This window comes from Aphis gossypii, chromosome 2 (genome assembly GCF_020184175.1).
Source record: "Aphis gossypii isolate Hap1 chromosome 2, ASM2018417v2, whole genome shotgun sequence".
Classification (NCBI taxonomy): Eukaryota; Metazoa; Arthropoda; class Insecta; order Hemiptera; family Aphididae; genus Aphis; species Aphis gossypii.
The window spans coordinates 80,051,076-80,074,600 of record NC_065531.1 but is presented as its reverse complement, the minus strand read 5'-3'; the positions used below and the strand labels follow the sequence as shown (position 1 = coordinate 80,074,600).

Genomic DNA, 23,525 nt, shown 5'->3' with positions numbered 1-23,525 from the left:
TATAATATATATATACTCTGAAAAATGTTATTTTGGATACACTGTCTTTAATCATAAAAAAAAATTGACATTCGTGATTCGTCTTGTAGATAGGACATTAGGACATATGATTTGAGGTTTTATGTATCTCGAAATTTCTCACAAAATTTTAACTTGAAACTTTTATCAAGAACTTTATATACTTGTTCCACGGACCACGAGTTGTAACTTAACATAGAGTAAGTATTTTTGGATTTGTTTTTGTATGTATAAGATATTCATTTATCAATCAATGTATAACCATTATTTCAGAATAAACATGTTGTCATTTAATTTATTACAAAAATTGAATGCCAATGGATCGGCTAGCCGATTCGTTCGTCGCAACATATCGGCTACATCAGTGTTGATGGCTAACGTTTCAGATCCCATTCAACAATTGTTCTTGGATAAAATCCGCGAGTACAAAGGAAAATTTAATTCCAAGACATTTGACCCTTCAATTGATAAAGGTTACAAGGCTGATCTGGAAAAGATAGGCAGACAATACAACATTGCACCAAATGAAGATCCTACCAAATTCCCAACAATTAAATTCGATGATCCTAAAGTTGATCCACAAGTTTGAAGATAATACATTTTGTGTGTTTTTATACTAATACAAGTAGTGATGTAATTGTGCAGGAATAGGAGGATTAAGAGATGATAAAGTTATTAATAAACATTGATTTATAAAGTTCATTTTTGTTTAATATTAATTCAAGATAGTAATATACATTTTACTATTACCAACATATTTATTCATTTTATGTATATAAGTCTTTATCGAGCTTAATATTATCCAATCGGATTATATGCTCCTCGTAATGTCAAATATCCTGTAATAATATCACTAGGCAGATTTCTTACAGTACTGAATTCTTCATGTCCAGCGTAGTATAACGATGTTTGGGGATCTTTGTACTTGGCCTTTTAAAAATATATAAAATTGGAAATTAATTGTGTATTCATAAATAAACATTTTAACATTATTACAATTAATCCACTAATATCTGAATATTTTTTGGCTGGTTTGAATGATGGCGGAGCAGAAATACTGCTATCTGCAAACAGGTATTTTACAAATAAATTATGAGGTGTGAGGTAATAGTAAGGTTTATTTACAATTAATTGAATCATCAGGCCAGGGTAAATTTCTTTCTTGGGCTGTTATTTGCTTTAAAGAACGCCACAATTTTTTTTTTCCATTGACTGTTTTGGTGCTCTGCAATATTAATCTCAGATAAATAACTAAAAAAACTTAATTTAATATATAATTCAAAATTAATAAATAAACCACACACTATTCATCTTTATAGCAAGATGTGTTGCTTTCAGAGGTAAATTATTCTACTGTTCAGAATAGTACAAACTTAATATAAATTGTTACTCTAGCTTAAAAATAATAACAATTATTTTACTATAATAAATTAAAATAGAGTTTGTACAAGTTATAGTATAGATAATGAAATATATTTTAACAAAACTACTTTAAGAAAGAAAAAAATTAAATTCTATTGAAGAATCTATAAGTACTCATATAAGTGTATAGGTGTTACTAATAGTGTTCAACTATAAATAAAAACAATATTGTTGGTACAATTAAAACCATTAAGTGTGATACACCTTTTAGTAAATTTAATAGTAAATAATATCAATGAAAAAGAATTTTTGAAATAGTATTAAATAAAGAGAATTAATTATCTAGTAAAATTATCGACCATATTTTTTTAAAAATTTAATTTAAATATAAACTTACAGTTATAAAATAAATATTATGCTTATTGTATTTTTTATATTTAATTTAGTGATGTTCAATAATTCAAATTAAGAAATGAAAATTTTTAGTACTTTTACTTACGTCAAAAGTTGAGTCTTTGAACACAAACTTTTTTTCTTCCTTATGAGTTATTTCGTCTACAGGATTATTTGCCATGAGTTATATGAAGATCAACTCATTAAAAAAGATGAAAGTTTGATTTAACAACTGAAAAAATTTTATGCATTAATAGATTTGCATATTTTTTTGTATACCAAATATTAATTAAATAATATAATATTTGTATTTTCAACTGGCACAGTTGGCAGTCATTTGAAATATTTTATTTCTTTAAAATGGTTTGTGGGTAAAAGTGGCTTTTTTTCCTACCCTATTTACAGCACTGTTATTTGTGTTTGTTATTTTCATAGACCGTATGCTCAGAGTATAAAGTCTATGGTTATTTTTGTACATTTTTCCATGTTACTTTTTACTACTCTGTAGCTATAAATTATAATACTGTACAGATTAAATTAGTATTTTTCAACATAAAATTTTAAAATTTCTATAATGTCAGCATATATACACAGTTGTTTTAGAAGGTGAGTCTTGTATAACATGGCATTTATGTAAACTAATTACATTTATTTTTACTATACATTACTGAAACTAAGTGTATTATAGTTTGTTTCATTTTTTTAATACATTGTCTTAAATTCTAATTAAATTAGTTTTTATGACAACATTTTATGTTTTAATTTTAAAGTATTAATATAAAATCTTAATTTTAAAAAGGCGTTTTAAACCTTAAGAAACTATAAATATTATAATACTAGATAGAATACAGAAGAATCACATAAAAAATTAATTTTCTTATAACCTACCGTTTTAATTTATTTTGTTCAAAAATGGTTTATTATTAATTAATAACATAATGTATAATTTGAAAACAGTTTGTGGATGTAATGCAGAGGATGATTTTATTTAATAGCGTAAAATATTATTTTGAAAAAAAATTACTTACATAATTTGAATTGAATAGAAAACAAAATTTGTATGAATAAAATGTAGATTACACTCTTTAGAATAATAAAATAGCTTATATTCTGCCTCAGTACAAAATTTATAGTAAAAAATGGAATTTATTCATGACTTAAAATTATGTTAAAAGAAATCTATTAATTACAATAAAGTTTTAAATAATAAGTTAAAAAACTTATCAACAAATTCACATAATATGTAATAAATATCAAGTATTATTATTATTATTTTTTGTAATCCATTTCTATAATTTTAATTGTATTATTATAATTAAACCTCATATCTGAATGATTGTTATAAGTATCAACTCTTAATTATATGTTATTAATTAAAGAGTTTTTTGAGTGCTAGAATTATATTCTCTAATAGTCTTTCATCAAAGATCAAGCAACCATTAGGCTTTTACTGCTAAAAATCAGTACTAGATGACAATTTCATTAAAGTGAGTCAGGTGTACACTTTATCTTGTTATAAACTAAGCTATTACTTATTTTACCTATCTGGCTATACATACTTACAACTTAATCAATAATAATTAAAAACTACTAAATACTATAATTTATAGTATTTGATATTACTGAGGGATTAATGTGCACTATAGACAATAATGTATTATATTAGAATTAACTGTAATTTAGAAAAATAATAAATCAATAGACAATAACTGAAAGCATAGAAACTAGAAACTTTAGATTTTAAAATTTCAAAGTATTTATATTCTATTTTTTAAGTTATTTAATATTATAATATACTGTTATCTACTATATCAAATAGCAACAAGATACAGAATAATGATAACTTATCATAAAGTTATCAATATTTTGATTCGTTAAAATAATTGTATATTTTTTACGACCTTAAGTTCGCCACTAGAGGTCATAAGTATGTCCTACGTTTTTATCAGGGCCCATGTCAATACGTAAGTCTTACGTCCGCTATCATCGTTCCTACATCCTACATCAACATCAATTTCCATTCGATTACAAAATAGATTTGACGGTCAGTGTTCATTAGCTAATCACTTCATCTTAATTTACCGTGCAGGAGTTGCAGCATCCATTGCTCATTGACTCTTATTCACTATATTTTTCCTGTAGATCGTTTTTCTCATCAGCCAACATGTCTCGTAAATTTTTTGTTGGAGGCAACTGGAAGATGAATGGTTCGAAGAAAGTCGCTGATGAACTACTCAGCAATTTAGTAAAGGGACCTTTGGACCCTAATGTTGGTAAGTTCATGACAATAATAAATTGTGATGTGCTTACAGTTTGTTAATTTTTTTTTTTTACAGAGGTTTTGATTGGAGTACCAGCAATATACTTAGATTTTGTCAAAGAAAAAGCACCATGTAACATATATGTTGCTGCACAGAATTGTTACAAAACTGAAAAGGGCGCATTTACTGGAGAAATAAGCCCTAGTATGTTAAAAGATATTGGTATCGATTGGGTAATTTTGGGTCACTCTGAACGTCGGCAAATATTCCAAGAGGCTGATACTGTAAGTATTGAAATTGAACTGTTAAGTAAAAACTGACTTAGTAGATATTTTTCTTACACAAAAAATAGACTTATTTTATAAAAACTAAAATCCTTTCCAAATTACTTTTCTAAGTATCTATTACCTATAGTGTAGTTTATTTAATCATCTTATTTCACATTTCTTGTTAATTCTTTTTAAGTTTTGTTTGATTATGATTTATATTTTTACGAGTATACAGATTACAAAGTATATTTGTTTATCTTTATGGATTCATAAATAACATTTTTCTAATAAATATAACTGTTACAAGTGTGCATATACATTTTGTAGGTTATGCACTTAATTAGTTTGTAATTTATATAAGTATGATATATGATACATAAGAAAATAAGGATATTCTATTACCTACTATAAAAATTAATTAAATATTTTTATTTTGAATGTTTTTTATTCATTTTTGGTGGTCAATTTGCGTGCAAGGGTGTGGCTTTACTATAAAAATGATTATTGTTGCTGGGGTTATTTTTTTTTTAACATGGATAGAGTATATTTGTGTATTATTTTTATATTCATGCAATTATAATACTCTTAAATGTTGTTCCTATTTTTTGTATTGTTTAATGTGATGATTATGACAATAGTCTAAACTTCAAAATATTTGTTTTATTTGCTTATGATAATTAAATACATTATACCTATTATAAAAAATTAAGATTCTTTATCATGATCATAAGTCCTAACTCTAAAGTATGTTTGATTTTCTTATGATTATTAAATTAAAATAAACAATTTTGTTTTAGTAAGGACATTATGGTCATAATGCATTTTATAATCACTAGGAAATATAACAAAAATAGTTTTAGATCATACTATCATAGTCTAATAAAGTAATAAATAATAATAACTATTGAAAATTGTTTTAAACAATATATATATATATCTAAAAAATAACAATTACATAAATGTTAATTATTATAGTAATAATAACAACAATATTAAGGCTCGGGGAATGGATTGGAGCACAGTGCAAGTTTGTTATTCATTTAAATATAGCGTTCTGGTTCACAAATTTATCAATTTTAGTGTTCCTCTTCATTGAAAGTATGATATTTTAAAAATAATACTTGGAAATTATATAGATTTTAAAAATAGCAAATCACACTATCAGTTATTTCCTATTGCTACTCTTGAAAAAATTTGAGATATCAACGATTTTGACTTTACCACATCCGGCTATAATACATTTTATATTAGTTGTATGTTTCTATTTATTTAAAGAGTGAACTGTCTTTAAAATTCTCCAGGGTCACTTGAAAAATGTTTTTTATACCTATTTAATATAGTTAAATTTATAAGTTAATCCTTCTTTATATGTTTTAAAACATTTATTTTCTCTTATACCTAAATAATAGTAAATTCAGTTTAAAATATATATTTATGATTTCAAAATGTACAAAAATATGGGAAAGGTTTTCTCTCAGATAAAACCTTGATATTAATACAATACTAATAATAAACTGTTTTAGCTCATTGCTGAAAAAGTAAATCATGCTCTTGAGTCTGGATTGTCTGTTGTCGCATGTATTGGTGAAACCCTCGAAGAACGTGAAGCTGGACAAACTGAAGCTGTTGTAGCTAAGCAAATTAAAGCTATAAAGGATAAAATATGCAATTGGCAAAACGTAGTTATTGCTTATGAACCAGTTTGGGCAATTGGTACTGGTAAAACTGCCAGTCCTCAACAAGTAAGTTATTAAAAATTTCTATAATGATTTTATTGTGTACTTTTATCATATTTTTTTCTTCAGGCTCAAGATGTTCATAAAATTTTAAGAAAATGGTTAGCTGACGAAGTAAATGAAGCTGTTGCCAAAACTACACGCATAATATATGGTGGATCTGTGACAGCATCTAATTGTAAAGAATTAGCTAAAGAATGCGATATTGATGGATTTTTGGTTGGAGGTGCATCCTTAAAACCAGAATTTGTTGATATAGTCAATGCTAACCAGTAATAATAAATTTATATATATATATATAAATGAATACATTATTGTTGTTTTCTTATAAACTTAATGCAATAGGTATCTAACTTAATACCATTTAGAACTGATTAAAGCAACAATATTGTGAATAAATGTATTTATGTTTGTGTTAAATTTTGCTTAAGATACTAGTTAATTTCCTGTATTACTATTACAAACAAAAAACTTAAAATATATCCATTTCAAAATTTAGTTGTTCATATATTTATTAATTATATTATGTACCATCATTAGATACTCATTATACTTACACCATTTAAATACATAGTTGGTATGTTCTTCCTAAACATGTTATACATGCTTAAAGTGAATATAATTGTTGGGTGATTACCTGTCACATTGTCCTCGGATAAATCATTGGGACACTAAAATGTAACGTTTTCAGAAAGAATTTAAAAAATAATGATAATTTTTGTAAGGCACATAATATGATATATTCTATTACAGGAAAAACTTAATTCTGATTATTACACTCTTATGATGCACAGATATGCTCTTATGACAGATAATGAGAGAATAATAATATATAAAAGGAAGATAATATTCACAGTAATAAAATATAGCCAGTTACTAGTTATTCTACATTACAAAATGGTTATTATATTATTTTTTGATGTGTTTATATTGCTATCACAGTAATTTTTTTTTTTTTTTTTTAGTACTCTTTGTTGATTTATTTTTTGCTGAAAACATTGAGTATTTTATTATATTATTAATATTTAGTTGTTATGATATGTAGTATATAATAGTATATATTTATATCATAATTTATTATTGTAATTAACTTTTGATTCAGAATACATAGAATGATGTGAAAAGGTATGTGGTATAAATAGGCAATATACCTTTAAAATTAATCTACACATAAATGTTTGAAAATGTTATTGTGTATTTAAAATATAATAATATACATTAAAAGTTTCTAGTCCTCATAAATAATATTATTATATTACAACCAAAAAACTGAAAATATTATTCTTTGTTTCAGCATCTTATTTTTTCTTTATTAAAAAATTGTGCTTTTACAGTTTTTTTGTTTTTCATTTCTCAGTAAAAACCATTTACCTATTAAATTTTCAAACTTTATTAATTAAAAAAATTGAATATTTTATTAGTTTTTGATTGTAAAATAATTTAACTTTCTGATACTCATGAAGCAAAAAAATTTGAAAATTTGAAATGTCTGCAAATAACTTGAAATTAATTCAAATATTTTTGAAAAAATCATTGAATATAGAAAATGATTTAATAGGTTTTAGTGAAATATTTCAAATTTTCACGGTTAATATTTTCCGATATGGTTCAATAAAAAAAATAAAATTGTTTGATTAGGAATCATTTTAAATTTAATTTTCAAAACATTTTGTTGTTGTCATTTTTTAATGAACTCTAATATGGAATTCACCACCACCTAAATAATATGACAACTAGATCCAATTTAATTAAAGGAACCTCTTTGATAAATTTGAGGTCCACAAATATACCTAGGTATAGGTACCTACTGTAATTGGCGGCACTGACGGTGTAGCTTTAGCACAATTATAGATGATGCTTAAAAAAAATATATATGAACTATGAACGGCAAAAGACAAATCAAAAATAATTTTTTTTTGTAAGTAACGAGTTTAAATATATATTTTTGAACATAATGCAATATAGATCAAACGATTCAATAATTTGTAAGTGTTATCGACTTGTCATATATTGTTATTTGTTACCTAAATATTGACCTATGCAATAAATTATTCCTTTTTAGTTTTTAGATCTTACAAGTTAGTAGGTTGTAGCCTTGTAGGTACCTAGTTTAAGTAGTTTTGCAAGAATACTTTTCAAATGTACTTACAACTCAGGAAATACATTTAAATACCTAGCGTTATTTGTACTTGGAATATGTATTCGAACATTTTATTTCAAAAATATTTGAATATGTACAAATATTTTTTTTTAGATCAATAAATTTGGTAGGTATTGAAATATTTGTACGTTAATCGATATTAATTAGGTACCCATTTTTATAAAAAATTAATATTAAATAGATAGTCAACCTAAAACACACATTCCTTAAGCAAGTTAAAACATTTCACATTCGGGGTCTACCATGTTTATATTTTCTGTTATTTGCTCATTTGGAAAAATAATTTTTTAAATCATTGTAAAAAAATTTTTTTTAAAACATTATTTAAAATAGTAAAATAATAAAATATTAGTTATTGGAATAGAACTGCAAAAAAATAACAAGATATTTAGTATTCCGATTTCCGGAATAAAAATATGAAGGAAAAGTAGTTTTTAAGTATTTAAATTTTAAAATATACTTTTTAAAAATAGTTTAAAAGTAGGTAGGTATTTGAAATATCAATAATATTTAAATACAAGTAGATAAATACTTATCCAGATTGGTTATAAGACATAAGTTATAAGTTATAACCTATCAAACTATATATTATATACTATATAGTACAGGTAGACTAGGCAGAGCACTAGAGAAGGTATCTATAATAAAATTAAAATAAATTAACTATTTTAAATTATTTATTAATTTATTTTATTGATGTAGACATATGAAATACATATTATATTGAATGAAATTCATAAATAACCAAAAATAGGTCTACCGATCGTAATGATATTTTCCAGCTTGTCCAACTTGAAGATTGTAATAAATATGTCTTAAAAGCATTTATTTCACTGTATTACATTTATTATTTTCATTTTTTAGTAAATTTGTCGTGTTTAGTTAAAGTAGGTAATTTTGAGAATACACTAAACACAGAGGCGTTGAGAAAGTGTTTTTCGAAGAGTGGTAAAAGCTAAAACGATTTGCGTCACGTGGAATATGTGTAGCCTATTTCGGTCGATTATTAAAAAAAAAATAAATGTTAAATTAATAAAAACAGAAAATAATTGTTATTAAATGAATTAATATTGTTCTGAACTCGTAGTTGTAGCTCTTGATTCTTGCACAACATACACTTGTGAGCCTGGGTGAGATGTTGTCACGAAGCTCCTGTGCTTGGCGCGGATCAAAGATAGATTGCTTTCAGCAGCGTCGGCTCTGTCTTCGGCTGCTTCCAATTCTCGTTGGAATCGTCTTACTCGAGTTACGCTCTGGGTGCTCATACCTTCCTGTAAAAGTTTAGTCGAACCACATTTTAGAAACGATGTAATAGGTAGTAATAACTTAAAAGCAACATTTACTACATGCACGTGTATTTTTTAACAATTTCAAACCTGTTCTTGTAATTGCCTCTTGTAAATGTTGACCTTCTGGTTGACTTTGTCTAGAGCTTCTTGTAAAAGCTGTACGTTCTTGTGATCTTCTTCGCTCTGGATGACCAGCTCTTTGAGAGAACGTTCCTTCTTGCGCAAAATCTTAACACTCTCGGCGTGACGACGTTTTTCTTCGTCGATTTCTAATTCCAAGTCACGAATCTGTTAAAAAAGAATGTTATTATAGATAAATTCGTTTCACGTCATTCTGATTCCAAATAAACCAATTTATTTTTGCTTTTTTTTAAAATTATTCCAGCTGTGCATTTTTTATATGTTTATTATATTATTTTAATAATAATAAAAAAAATAATAATTAATGTAAAACCCAGAATACGGATATTAGATTATTATTGTTTTCGTTAGGTATCGGCTTGTTTATTAAATGTACTAAACGTATAGATTATCGATCTACATATAACCTGCAGTACTTATACGGTCAGTATGCCTATAACATCGACGATGACCAATTTAAAATTTAAGATTTAGTGTTGTAATTTGTAACCTTTTGTATGAAGTATGCACCAATCATTTCAGTGGATGTAGAGAGTTCGTTTTTTACGTATAAAAATATTGTATCGAACAATAGTCAGTTTCACTTTTGAAAATCTTGGGAAATACATGGTTGTTTATTCATTTTTATAACTAGTTCATGTTAATTGTTGGTCATGTTTTTTATTGCTTTTTTTTAAAAAAAAAAAAAAAATAAATATACCTACTTCTTTTTTAATTTTTTAAAACAATCGTAGGTATGCTTTTTTGGTTGCTTATTATGCTTTAAAATCCGAGCTCTAGTAATTATTAATTAAATTATCATAATTTTACTCACTCTGGCTTCTAATTTGCCAATAATGCGTTTGCCACCCACAATAGCGTTGGCTTCGACTTCTTCAAGACGGACAGAAATATTCTTGACTTCGATTTCCAACGACTTCTTAATAGCTTCAATCTTAATCACTCTTTCTTGTTCTTCGTGCAACACTTCTACAGTGTGTTTCAATTCAATTTGTACCCGTTGGTAACGTTCATCTGATATCTTTATTTTAATGATAATAAATAAAAGTATGTAAAAAACTACATTATAATTCGAATTTTACTTAGCGAAAACTTACTCTCAATTCCTTAGATACTTCTTCGTAGTCTGATACCAATTGGTGCAATTCTTGTTCAATCTTCGCTCTTGATGATGACAAGTTAACGTTGATAGTTGTCAATTCATTTACACGACTCTGTGATTCTTCATACATCATTTCGATGGCTCGTTTGTTACGCAATGTCTAAAATTAATAAAAATAAAAATTTTAATTGTTAATTGTACAAACTACGTTAAAAATTGTCGGTTGAATAATTTTTTTATACTTACAGCGTCGTAGTTTCCACGGAGTTCTTCCATTTCTCCAGTAAGAGATTGGATCTTGCGCTGTGCAATAGCCAATTGATCCAATGTAACAGCCAACTGGCGTTGACCTTCATCGTAGTGAGCTTGCAATTCCTATTTAATAACGTGAATAATTATAATTTATTTAAAAATAAAATTATTATAATATTTGAAGAAGTATAATACCCAAATCAACGAAGTATTAAATAGCAAAATTGAAAAATAATTTATGTAACATTGTACTATGAAATCAGTATAATCGTTTTGATTAATACAGGGTCGTATTTAATAATTTGGCACTCAAGAGCTACAACTATTCTAGCGTCCCTTTCTTTACTTTTATTTCGATATTGACTTGTCGAAAAAAACAAATCGCCGCTAAAACTAGAAATATACCTATTTTTTATAATTTTTCATCTTAGTCTAATATTGTACATATTATATATAATATAATATTGTGATAAATTACAGTGTGTGTGAAAAATAATTTTGAAATTACCAGGCGCGATGGCGATATAATGTGTATAAAAATAATAATAATTATTATGCATTATTTTTTGTATTACTATTTTTTTATGTGCATCTAAAAAGCAAATGCCCGAGAAATCATCTAACCCATTCAATTTACTCCCTAAATACAACTCTGGATTAGTATATAAATACTGTGTGCTAATTGATACATTTTTGTTTAAAATATCAAATTATAAAACTTGATCCGAGTACTTCTTATTACAATCAATATGTAATTATTACTTTATATCAATAGTGAAAATGGTAGTGATGGTCTATCAATTAACGGGATTTATATAGTTTTTATATTTTACTTTAAAATAAATTTTACCGTTAAGTGGAGAGATTGCTTTTTGATTGTTTTTTGTAGCTCAATGTTATTTTTGTTGGCAACATCTAAAGACATTTCCAATTCAGTTATCTGAATATGCAGCTTCTTCTTAATTCTTGTTACTTCGGTCTTCAATTTTGTTTCAGCTTCAACAACGCGAGCATTCAGTTGTTCAATTTCGATGCTTGTTTGTTTGCTGAAAATAAATATTTAAATACTTCATTAATACAATTAAAATTATAAAAATTCATACTACAGTAAAAAATAAGTTGATTTTCGTTTTCCGTATTAATACCTTCCGTCTTCAAAATAATTAGAACTTTTAGCCTCGAACTTCCGGAGTTCATTTGAAATTTCGGTTAGGGGTTGTAGCATTTTGGTCTCGTCCAGTGAGTTATATGTGTGAGTTAAATCAAAAATAGTTTTTCTCTTAATTTTCATTTCTCCTCTGTAGTTTTCTTTTGTCGATACCTTTGATAATATCAAATCTTCAGCGATATTCTTGTGTGCATTTCTCAGCAATGTAGTTTCGATGCTCTTAGCAGATCTACCCCGGAAGTTCTTGGACATTTTTTATGTAGATTGAACACGGATACAACGTTAATCTAGGAATGGGTTACGTTCACTACTGATCGTCAATAATAACTGATTTATTTTTATGAATACTGGGCGATGTCGATCGGGTATATTTATAAAACAGATCGAAGGTCTTCAGACTCAATCAATGTCGATTTACACGAAAGCTTTTATTTGGCTTTATTTTTTTCCCATACAGACGTCATTGGCATGTAGAGCATTCTTTCACAATAAAATTCCAATAAAAACACTTAAAGAAGTTTTTTTTAGTACATTCTTCCTAGTTTAATGCTGTCTACATTTAGTGATCACTTATAGAGCGTACATGATAATTTTAGTTAGGTATTTAAATGGTGGCTATAAAACTAAAATTTCTTTCAGAATTATTTATCAAATTAATTAAAATAAATCAAAATGTAGTAATCAATTTTACACCAATAACTTAAATTTATACCCAGTAGCTTAATTATTATATCCCATTTTTAATAGATTTGTTATAATAATAATAATAATAATAATAATATGACTTATATTACAAAGTTATGGAAAAATAGAATAAATATGATTATGATTATGCTAGACGTGGTTCAATTAAATATTTCACAATTGGGAAATAGGTCAATGTCACTTAAAGAAAATTAATTACTTTTGAGCCAAGTATTATGATGTTGATAAAATAAGTAATATAAATAAATAAAATCAGAAAACAAAATTTTTTTTATGTTTGTGGATGATTTGTTATTTAAGATAAGATTAGTCAAGTTGTCATGTAAAAACATATGATTATAACTTTAATACATATAATTCTATTTAACTTAAGAAAAACAGCGACAATGTTTTATCACTTTAGTTAAATAAACGGCCGTATGAAAATCATTATTATAATTATGTTCTGAACTTAATAAAGCACTACATTTTAGAAGTTCTTTATACAAAAATATATAATATTTCCCCCTCAACCTATATTGATGTAATGTATCATTCTGTTACTTTTTAAAGCAAAAATGAATAGTAAGGGTATAAAGATATTACATGAATGAGGAATTCACTTAAATACCTAATAATATTATACCTAATCTTTAACAATGAGATAATATTGTCTGAGATTTTATTTAGAATCATTTTTCTACAATAAGTATAAGTAGAAGGCTAGTGATACCTAATTTAGTCTAGTTGTACCTAATTTATGAAATTATCTTTTAAAGTTCTCTAAAATGGTAATTTCTTAATATTAGTATATTATATTTGTAATTAGATTATGACGCTTACTTAAATTTTAGTATAAGATCCTAGTATTGAAAAACAGGATTTTACTATTTTATATTATATTTTCGAAGCATAGGTACTATTTAAAAATATGGTCTTTGTTCTATTTACTATATTTGATATTTTCAATTAAAGTACATATTAAAAACAATAAATTACCTACTAAATTTCTAAAGATGTTTTTAAAATAAAAAAAAAATTGTTTTTACTTTTTCATGTTTTTAATGCATATTAAACATTTTATAAAAAAAATTAAACAAATTTATGACTCATATTATAATTTTGGAAGTTATTCAATTATTTGAATTAATGCCAAAGTGTGTTTTTGTTGAGAGAAAAGTAGGTCAATACTTTATAAATAGGCATATATATATATATATATATATGTAATAGTAAATAGATAGGTAAAGTTACTTAATATACTTAATATTATATGAAATAGTTATAAATTCATATTAGTTAAAATTGTGTATTATAAATTGAAAAAATTATTTTATGTGTGTGGTAGTAATTTTGTAATTAGATTATTGTGTTTTAAGTATTAGATATTGTGTTACTATTTCGGCTAAACTTGATGCATAATTTATTTGATTGATAAAAGAGTATAAAATATGATCAAATAATACTTAAATTAAATTTTAAAAAGTAGATTATGTACCTTAGATCTAGTGGCAGTAGCATATCCAAGGGGTTGAGGCGTGTGGTAATTTGGCTATTTAAACACTTTAACAAATCAAACATAACTCTGGGATTTGGCTATTTGGCTATCGGTTTTTAGTTTTGAATTTAGAATTGAAAGCTTCACTTCCATTATTCGCTTCTCAAACATTATTGTCTGAAGCTACCCGGAGTGTGGTTGGAAAAATGACATCATTGTTACTAAGTATGAACGGACGGTAATTGGATCATCAATTTTATTACGATTGTAATTCTTTATTCGTCTGTTGCGATCGCAACTTGGAAAAACGGTTGAAACAGTCCCTCCCCATTTATTGGCCATAATTAAGAAAATAGTATATGTACTAAATATATGATTTAGATTTCTACAAAATATGTTATATTTTATACTTGATATTATTAATTTAAAAATTAACAACTACAACTGAGAGTGTGTTAAGTTCTCCACTCAATAAATCCTGGCTATGCGCCTGCTTAATGGTAAAGTGTGCGATTTACTAAATTTGTTTGAAGTAAAAATAAATCCGGAATCTAGTATTTAAACATAAAATATTATTATGTATCTTATTTTTTATTAAAAAAAAATATTCTCCATGCCTTCAAGAAATTAAAATTTAGTATACCTATCGATGAAGGCGTTGTAGAGAAACATTCAAAGATTCTAAATGTAGACAGACATATGACATTTCATGTTGAGGGAATTTTTATCCATACTACATCAAGTATCAAAGACCGTTATCGATCATCAATCATAATAATATGATAATACAATTTATAACGGTAATATAAATAAATATTTAATATAATATAAGTAATGAAAAATTATCGCTAATAAGAAGACGATTTTATGTAAATATAATATTTTTTTACAATATAATATAATATAGTTTAGAAAATATATTAAATCAAAAATTGATAATAGATCTCACTCTTTACCAATTACCAGCATCAACAAATATATTGTTTAGTATTAATACAATATCAATATACAATTTTAATTCTTTTTAAAGACGTCATAATAATATATTTACCTCTTAATAATTCGATGTCATATTTTAAGAAAATTATAATTAGTATTTGATGGAATTAAGCAAAATAAGTTTACTCTTTTTTTAATTTTGTAAGTGCTCCCAATTAATATAATATGCTATTTATAATTTCATTTAGTATTTATTAATGTGATTATAAGCTATACCTACTTAAAATGTTTTTTATGAAGAGGAATTTAAAAGTGTTTTATACAATTATACGTCTATTTATTATATACTTTATATACTATATACACAAACATTTAACATTAATACCATATTATTATATTATGAAAAGAAAGGGCTATAACATACCTAAAATCTATACTTAATCTATATGATTTGTTATTAAGTATATTTTATTATTTTGGAATATATAACGCAGAATTATCTTATATAATAAAAACAATAATAAAAGTATATTATGTTTAGAGTGTAGATTACTGTAAAATGAAACTTCTCTCTTAATTATTTTTAAACCAACTTAAAATAATATAAATCATTATTATTCTGTATTCAATTTATCATAAAGTATCGTGATGCTGTGGTGGTGGTGTTATACTAATGAATATATTTCTACTTATACTAATTTTCCATTTTGGTAGTAGATATTTGCTAAAATATTGAATTTACCAATATAAAAAACTATTATAAAAATCACAAAGATAATTAAATAGTAATAGATTATTACCTATTAGTATTGTGCAACGTTTAATGGTTGTAGTATTAATTGTATGCTTGTATGCTTGTATGTATTTTTTGACATATTCATTATTTTAATTATTTATTTGATTTAGATTTTCATTAGAATATTCATTACTCATTAAACTTATTTGTATCTGTATGGATTTATAATTCATTAAATATTTATTAATTTTTAGTCTAATTTAACTTTAATTATAGATATATTTTTTTTTTATTTCAACCTCTTTCTGTGTTTTCATATAACTATGAGTTTATTTTTATTTTTAATGAAGTAAAAGTTAAGATTATAGAAGTAAAATTATTTGTTCAAAAATAAGTCTTATCGTTCATGATTAAAATATCTAAATATTTCTAAATAACATTTCACTTTGAATATAATAATAAAAAAAAATTGTTACTTATAAAATAATTTAGATTGTTTTGACCAAAATCCCATGTTTTATAGTTTTGTAATAACAAATAAGTATTGGAAATTTTTATTTATTTATTTATTCCTGTTTTTAAATACCTGCATATTAGATATTATAAAATTATTTTCTAATGAAAGAATGTTATTATTTAAATATTGATCACAAGTCTTAATATTAAAACTTTATTATTTATAAAAATGTCTGTGAAAAATTAGTTTGGTATAAAGTTTTATTTGCATTAAAATCGTTTGTGGTTGCAAAAAATAAATGTTATTCGCACATATAAATATAGTTTTTGAATTAATATAACAGATTAATGATTACGGATTCAAACATTGTATCAATTTAATAAGAGGGGATATTTATATAAGAACTTATTTAGATTTATTTTATTATCCAACTGTATTGTGTCATACAAATATTAAATATTTATATTTCATTTAAGTATTAAATATATTTAATGTAGTATTATAATATTATATAGGTATATCCTTTTTAACAATATTTATTTTTTTGTTAGATAGATAATTTATTATCAAACAAATTAATGTTGAAATGATTTATTTACCTTTTTTATTATTCATTTTTATTTGTTTTACGATAACTGAAATTAACAATAAATTGATGATTAATGTATGCAATAGCTATGTTACCATATTCTATAGTTATAAAAATTCATCTTATTATTATTTTAAGCATTATAAAACTATGATTTGTCCGAACTTTAAATATTTTGTCATTTAATTATTAAGGTTATTTTGATAAACTTAATAGCTATTTAATTTATTTAATATATAAGCTAAAAAATCTTACCGAATAGATTCAATTTCTTCATCTTTTTCAGCTAACCGTTTTTCAGCTTCATGTCTGAATTGGGTAAGTTCAGCAGACAATCGGAAAGATCTACCTTCCTCAGCTTTTCTTCCCTATAATACCAATATCGAATTTTTTTTTTTTATAAAATCCACTATTCAATATTTAAATGGAATACATACAGCTTCAGCTTCTTTATAAGCAGCGCTAAGTTCATCGCGTTCATTCTCCAACCGCCTGAGTTCCAATTCTAACTCATGTAATCTTCTGTTGTATTCAGAAATAGTATTCTTGGCATCGTGCAAATCATCTGGTTTAAATTTTAGTTGTAAAATTAATTATATTATAATTTAAATATCTCTTAAAAATAATATACTATACCAGCCAATTTCTTATTTTCACGTGTAAGTTGATCCTTTTGTTCTCTGGTTTTGTCCAATTCATGGGTTAATCTTTGAATTTCATTTTGTTTGTTTCTCAAGTCCCGTTGTCCTTGTTCGAACAATGCAGTGGTTTCATCAAGACGAGTCTTCAAGTCAATGTTAACTCTTTCCAAATGCTCAACACGTTTTTGTAAATCTCTTGCAGTATTGTTAGCCTAAGTACACCATGTATTATTATTTTATTCAAATAAACTGTTTAAATTTTATAATAAAAAATAAAATAAAAAGAACCTTTTCCAAATCAATAATGAGAACTTCAACTTCGCTCTGGAGCCTAGACTTTTGTTTTTCCAAATTGTTGACTTTAACCAAAAGTGTTTCGATGTGTTCCTCCTGTTCTTGAATACGTGCGGAGTATTTACGACTAGAAAAAAATTAACCAAAAAAATTATTTATAGGTAATTACCTTTTTATAAATATTTTTAGAATTATAATTACCGTAGCTCTTCAACTTCCTCGGCCCTAGCACTTGCTTCAGAATCATATTTCGATTTCCATGCTTGAGATTCACCATTAGCCTTGATTAATTGTCTTTCAAGGTCTAAACGAGCCTCAGATTCTTCTTCTAGTTGAACTCTTACTGATTCCAATTCAACTTCGACTGAATGTAAGTTGGATTCTAAAAGTGACCGTCTCTGTAATATTATCACAATGAGTACATTTATTAAATTATTATTAAAATAATAAAAAATTGCACATACTCTTTCATCTTCTTCCAGTCTCCTGCGAGCGTCTTCTAATTGTCCAGCAATTTGAGATTTAAGATATGTACTGTTCTCAATTGATACTTTTAAATCTTGAACTTCTTTAACTAATTCAATATTTTCCTAAAATCATAATAGTATTTTAGTTTTTAAAACAATGGTAGCTACTGATTTGTTCTAACCATTGACAAACGGGTCTTAATTGAAGTGATTTCTGTAACAGATCTTGTAATTTCTTCAATACGGATGTTGAGTTCATGAATAGTGACCTCTAATTTTTCAATTGTCTTGATTGATGTGTACTAAAAAAAATATTAAACAATAATGTATGATTAATTTGTTTTAATTTTAATTTTGAATTATTTTACTTTATCCTTGTTAGCGTTTTCAATTTGTGCCAACAGTTCGTAAACTTCTTGTTGGAATTTAGCCTTTTCTTTTTCGGTCCTGGAGATAAAAATATTTATGTAATACGCAAATACAATAAATTGAGCACATTTGAGTTTTGTTTACCTAGCTTTTGCTTTTGCAAGTTGATCCAGTTGTTCTTGGAAGTCAGCGACGACTTCTTGATGCTTTTTACGCAAAAGATGAGCTGTCTCTTCAGATTCAATATGGACATCTTCCAATAGTTTACGGAGCTTAGTGAGTTCTGTGTCCCGTTTCTTATTGATTTCAAACTATTTTACACAAGTATACAAAAATAATAATTGTTAAAAATTTAAAAGAATTTTGTCCTCATAAAATATGATGAATTACTTGACTTTCGGCTCCACCTTCAGCTTCTTCCAAACGTTCAGTGAGAGATATTAATTGCACACTCACGTCAGCTTTTTCTCTTTCAATCTGAACAATAATAATTTATAGTTTATTAATATTAACAAACGATATATTAATTATTTTACATATTCAAATAAATATTGAATTAATATAATAATACAATTAGTTTTTTATTAGGTTGTTATCAGCAATGATTTATTTAGTTAGGATACTTGGTTTTCGTTTATAATATATTTCAGGTAGGTACTCGCCAAAATTCAAAAATAAACATTTAAGTTAGGTTAGGTGAATCAAATGTGTCGATTGACACATGTCAATGAAACCAGGCTAAATTCCGTTTATAAAAATATAACTAGATGGTCAGCTTAGTGGTCGTTCACACTTCATTCGTCCCGTTCGGCATAGCATCACTTTCTTTATACTTATTTTTAGAGTACCTTTCCAAAGCTCTGTGCCAAAGAAATTTAACTTGCAACAAATAAAAAAAAGCAATAGTGATTTTGGAAATTGTTTAAACATTATAATAATATAAAATTATATTTATGAGTTATTACTCTTACTGTAAAGTGTATAGTTGCGTGCAGTTAAATTAAAAAATATGATTGATTGTGTATGAAAAATTAAATATTATGTTTATTTCTAAGAATATATGTATATAAGTATAATATATATATATACAATATACATATTACATATATATATTATAATTAAAAATATGAGGAATTTTACAAATAATTCTTTAGTCTATAACTTATATTCATAATATATAAGACATTTTCTATTTAAAATAATATTTATTTAACAAATTATATAATCTTTTGTATCATCGCCGTATTTAAAAGATTAATTCAAGTACATATATAAAAAAAGTGAAAAGTTAATTTAATTTTACTTTTTAGTTTGGCGCGTTGTCGATAAAATTGTTTTAACATAAAATAGTACCTATAAACAAATTAATATTTATTCGCTATCATTATGAAACGGGACGGTAAAAAAAAAAATGTAGATAAAAATCTAAAAACTATTAAGTAAATAACAGTATAAATTATAAAAATATTAATATAGGGATAAACATTTCATAAACCGGTGGAGGTTTAGTCTCGTCCTTCATTTAAAGTAAAGGTTTAAAATAATAAAATGTTTCTCTTGTAAATTCATAATTTCGAATAAATTTCATTGATAAGCTATCAATATGTTTACTACATAAAACTAACGGAATGTTTACAATAATAATTTTTATAATACTTATACACTTAGGCGTTATTATTATTACTACTGTCAATTTTATATCATCATTCATCACCGATCTATAATAGGTAATTAAAAATATATAGGACTATTATAATAGTTAAATATTTTAAAATATGTCCAAAGTGTGATATAAATTACTTAATATAGGTTAGGTATGTATTTTTTAGGAGCTGTAGGTACGCCGAACACAGAGTAAAGAATATATATTTTTATTATATTTAAGCAAAAAATCCCTACCGCCTATAATTATTCGTATTATGATTATTATTAGTAACAATGGATTTAAATTATGTAATTAGGAAGGTTAAAAATGTATTTTGAAATTATAGTATCCGCAGTGACGGTACATAAAATTTGTATTTGACAATTTAAAGTAAATATAAAGAAGTTTCCCTTGGCGAAATAATGATATTTCATAGAAAGTTATTAAAGAATCAAAGTTATTAAAGTTAAAAATCAAGTAAAACAGTTAATCAGTATATTTAAATAAATAATATTTTAATAATTAAAATTATTGTATTTTGTTACAAAACTTGTTTATACTTTTAAACTGTATTTTGATATACTTAATTTACAACCATATTTCTTGTATATGTATATATTTTTTTTAAAGAAAATTATTAAAATTAAATAAATAAATCTAAGAAAAATATTTTAACACCAACTATAATTTATTTTAGTATTTTATAAAATTACTAAGAATTATAAACAATGGAAATAAATTTAATATAGTATAATAGGTAAGGTATTCAATGCTATTTTATATTACTTATACCTATGTAGATAATGAAAAGTTAATACCGAAAAAAAATTCAAATTTGGTTATTGATTAATTATTATTTTTTTAAAAAAAGTATAAATTATGATAATAAAAAGTGTAATTTCATAATTACTGAAGTCTGTAACTTGTAAACATATTTTTTGGGATTTAAATAAATATTCTTTAAACATATCACGATAACTATAATGCTCCTTCTAGTAGTATTATTGTAGTAAAACTATTTCATAAATAATTTATTTGATTTTTTAATTGACGTGTTCAATTTTGGTATTGCAATATTTTCTACAATTTTAAAATGTTAAAGCATTTTATATTTATTCATTATACTGATTATTTAATAAAATATCATATGCAGCAAACAGATTAATTCGCCGCTTTTATCGGACAATTCGGATAGAGGTTTATAATCTATTGATATATTTAATATTATAAAAAATACGTTTCAAGTGAAATCAAGCAAAATCTAGATCAAGTAGTAGCTTTATTGATTAGTATGTTTGATTTAGTCTTTCGTTTTTTTTTCGGAGTTTCAGATTGTTGTACTTTATTTAAAAATGATTGTTAACTAATTGTTAAGATTAAAATCCAATTAACATCACAAATATCCTTTTAAGTAAGGTACACACGGTTTATATTAGGCATATTAAATATCAACTGAAATAATAATATTATTGAAAATTACATTATTTAAAAATATTAATTAGATTTATAATTAGATTGTTTTTTTTTTTTTTTTAGTATCGCATGTAAAGTAATATTTAGGCATTTCACGGTGGCTTGAACTTATATTATGTAATTACTGTTGCCAGAATTCGAAGATCTGTTAATATTTCTCAGCATATTTATACTTGGTCATTTGCCATGGCGAACGGTGGGAAAATAGATTTGAACTGTCTCATAATTCTGGCAACTATAAAGAAAAGTACTTCTTCACCCTGCCACCGTTGACTATGGTAATTAAGCTGTCCTGCTGTTATTTATAACACAGTGTTGACTTATTTAAAGGAATTCATGTATTTTGCTCATAGAATTACACATATTTTTGGATCCAATTACGATTGATAACTATAGCAAAATCGAAACTATGTTCCTTAGTAATTTTAAATAATAATGAAAATCATGAGATCTGAAAAACCCAAGCTTACAGAAAATGTGAACTTTGACTATAAATATATAAGTTTATTTTTGGGATTTGTTTATATGTACAACATTTGTTATAGTTTAACATAATTTATAAGTAGTTGATCTCTAAATATTTTAAACAAAACTCGTTTAAAAACTTAGCTTAATATTTAAGTGGTAACATTATCATTCATTTTTAGTAAAAATATTTTTCTGCTGTTCATTATTTATATTGTACAAAAAAAAAAATATTATCTTTAATTTTAGCATTCTAAACTTTAATTTAATATAAATTTATAACAAATAATTAATATTAAAATAAAGTCTTTGTAATGTTAAAATAGTTTATGACACTCATGACACTCTGTTCTGTCAATGCTACATTATGTACTTACACGTTGTCGGAGTTCGCGTTCCGATTCTAAGTCTTCTTGCAAAAGTCTGATCTTATCCTAAAGGGAAAAACAAACGCAGGATTTGGTTAATCAAATCAAAACATTCAGTATATTTAATTGTTTATTATATTGTAAGGGCTAAGGAGGGTGGGCGGCGTCACACCGTGCTTCCTTCAGACTGTCAAGAAGAAGAAACCTCTCTCCACCTACCTCTAAAAAGATATTAATCTCTATTTCGTGTTTCTCAAATCTGTGAATAAAACATTTAATAGTCTCAATTGACCATTATGTACAACATTCGTTCTTCTTCTAGCAGCTGAAGACGATTAATATATACCTGGAAAATGTGATTTATTCTATTTTTATGGTACCTAAACATTGTGAGTTTTGATTTTGGAAAATTACAATTGGATATTTCATGACTCTATAATAGTTTAGTATACAAGTTATTCAAATTTCACTTACTTCAAGACGAGATAAAGCGCTGAGGTCGTGGGAATAGTCGATATTTATGTCAGCATTTCCGCCTCCTACAGAGCGGTAACTGTATGTCTTGGTCGTCTTGGATGAAGACATGTCTGCACTAATTAAAACGAACTTATTATTTTTTTCAGTATCACTAGAACTTTGAAATCGCACTTAAGGTTGAAACCAGAAAAATGTGACTATTTTTAGACTACTCAAGCGCTGAGGACGGACCGAGCTGAGCTGTCGTACTTAACTGAAGGCTGAGCGTCTG

The 23,525-nt window shown here is 25.3% G+C and overlaps 4 protein-coding genes across 8 annotated transcripts; 2 read left to right on the top strand and 2 right to left on the bottom strand.

Annotated features, from left to right (window-relative positions):
- Window positions 1-60: 60 nt before the first annotated feature.
- Window positions 61-720, top strand: LOC114127896 (ATP synthase-coupling factor 6, mitochondrial). The gene is made up of 2 exons (XM_027992252.2): window positions 61-218; window positions 292-720. Exon 2 carries the CDS (start codon window positions 299-301, stop codon window positions 605-607), a length of 309 nt encoding a protein of 102 aa, XP_027848053.1. The 5' UTR covers window positions 61-218; window positions 292-298; the 3' UTR covers window positions 608-720.
- Window positions 602-3,574, bottom strand: LOC114127895 (INO80 complex subunit C). Of its 2 annotated transcripts, none has more exons than XM_050201598.1 (5): window positions 3,333-3,574; window positions 1,880-2,005; window positions 1,144-1,243; window positions 1,015-1,082; window positions 602-948 (listed from the first exon to the last, which is right to left on the bottom strand). In XM_050201598.1, the coding sequence occupies exons 2-5, from the start codon at window positions 1,952-1,954 to the stop codon at window positions 817-819; spliced, it is 375 nt and encodes a 124-aa protein (XP_050057555.1). In that variant the 5' UTR covers window positions 1,955-2,005; window positions 3,333-3,574; the 3' UTR covers window positions 602-816. The 2 variants fall into 2 exon arrangements, with proteins under 2 accessions (XP_050057555.1, XP_027848052.1); XM_027992251.2 differs by having other exon boundaries at window positions 3,337-3,573.
- LOC114127894 (triosephosphate isomerase) lies at window positions 2,253-6,537 on the top strand. 3 transcript variants are annotated; one of them, XM_050201597.1, is made up of 6 exons: window positions 2,363-2,379; window positions 3,723-3,817; window positions 3,916-4,046; window positions 4,110-4,318; window positions 5,827-6,045; window positions 6,109-6,537. In XM_050201597.1, exons 3-6 carry the CDS (start codon window positions 3,938-3,940, stop codon window positions 6,313-6,315), a joined length of 744 nt encoding a protein of 247 aa, XP_050057554.1. In that variant the 5' UTR covers window positions 2,363-2,379; window positions 3,723-3,817; window positions 3,916-3,937; the 3' UTR covers window positions 6,316-6,537. The 3 variants fall into 3 exon arrangements, with proteins under 3 accessions (XP_050057553.1, XP_050057554.1, XP_027848051.1); XM_050201596.1 differs by lacking the exon at window positions 3,723-3,817 and having other exon boundaries at window positions 2,253-2,379; XM_027992250.1 differs by lacking the exon at window positions 2,363-2,379 and having other exon boundaries at window positions 3,707-3,817.
- A 2,322-nt stretch (window positions 6,538-8,859) lies between these two features.
- On the bottom strand, window positions 8,860-23,525 carry LOC114127903 (paramyosin, long form). 2 transcript variants are annotated; one of them, XM_027992264.2, is made up of 18 exons: window positions 23,252-23,525; window positions 22,787-22,843; window positions 19,217-19,303; window positions 18,971-19,137; window positions 18,826-18,904; window positions 18,640-18,759; window positions 18,455-18,580; window positions 18,192-18,388; window positions 17,985-18,117; window positions 17,692-17,908; window positions 17,493-17,620; window positions 17,311-17,423; window positions 11,835-12,030; window positions 10,979-11,107; window positions 10,728-10,892; window positions 10,445-10,651; window positions 9,577-9,777; window positions 8,860-9,471 (listed from the first exon to the last, which is right to left on the bottom strand). In XM_027992264.2, the coding sequence occupies exons 1-18, from the start codon at window positions 23,360-23,362 to the stop codon at window positions 9,265-9,267; spliced, it is 2,640 nt and encodes an 879-aa protein (XP_027848065.2). In that variant the 5' UTR covers window positions 23,363-23,525; the 3' UTR covers window positions 8,860-9,264. The 2 variants fall into 2 exon arrangements, with proteins under 2 accessions (XP_027848065.2, XP_027848067.2); XM_027992266.2 differs by lacking the exon at window positions 22,787-22,843.

What these genes read in the sequence shown, in the direction of transcription:
- LOC114127894 (XM_050201596.1), top strand. Translation starts at nt 2,348, where the DNA reads ATGTCAGCATATATACACAGTTGTTTTAGAAG. An exon ending in ACCTTTGGACCCTAATGTTG is followed by an intron (nt 4,047 to 4,109) that starts GTAAGTTCATGA and finishes TTTTTTTTACAG; the next exon opens with AGGTTTTGATTGGAGTACCA. An exon ending in TATTCCAAGAGGCTGATACT is followed by an intron (nt 4,319 to 5,826) that starts GTAAGTATTGAA and finishes AAACTGTTTTAG; the next exon opens with CTCATTGCTGAAAAAGTAAA.
- LOC114127896 (XM_027992252.2), top strand. Translation starts at nt 299, where the DNA reads ATGTTGTCATTTAATTTATTACAAAAATTGAATGCCAATGGATCGGCT.
- LOC114127895 (XM_050201598.1), bottom strand. Translation starts at nt 1,954, where the DNA reads ATGGCAAATAATCCTGTAGACGAAATAACTCATAAGGAAGAAAAAAAG. An exon ending in GCCTGATGATTCAATTAATT is followed by an intron (nt 1,083 to 1,143) that starts GTAAATAAACCT and finishes ACCTGTTTGCAG; the next exon opens with ATAGCAGTATTTCTGCTCCG. An exon ending in CAGATATTAGTGGATTAATT is followed by an intron (nt 949 to 1,014) that starts GTAATAATGTTA and finishes TATTTTTAAAAG; the next exon opens with GCCAAGTACAAAGATCCCCA.
- LOC114127903 (XM_027992264.2), bottom strand. Translation starts at nt 23,362, where the DNA reads ATGTCTTCATCCAAGACGACCAAGACATACAGTTACCGCTCTGTAGGA. An exon ending in CTTGCAAAAGCAAAAGCTAG is followed by an intron (nt 18,905 to 18,970) that starts GTAAACAAAACT and finishes TTTTATCTCCAG; the next exon opens with GACCGAAAAAGAAAAGGCTA. An exon ending in AGCAATCTCTCCACTTAACG is followed by an intron (nt 11,108 to 11,834) that starts GTAAAATTTATT and finishes GTTATTAAATAG; the next exon opens with GAATTGCAAGCTCACTACGA.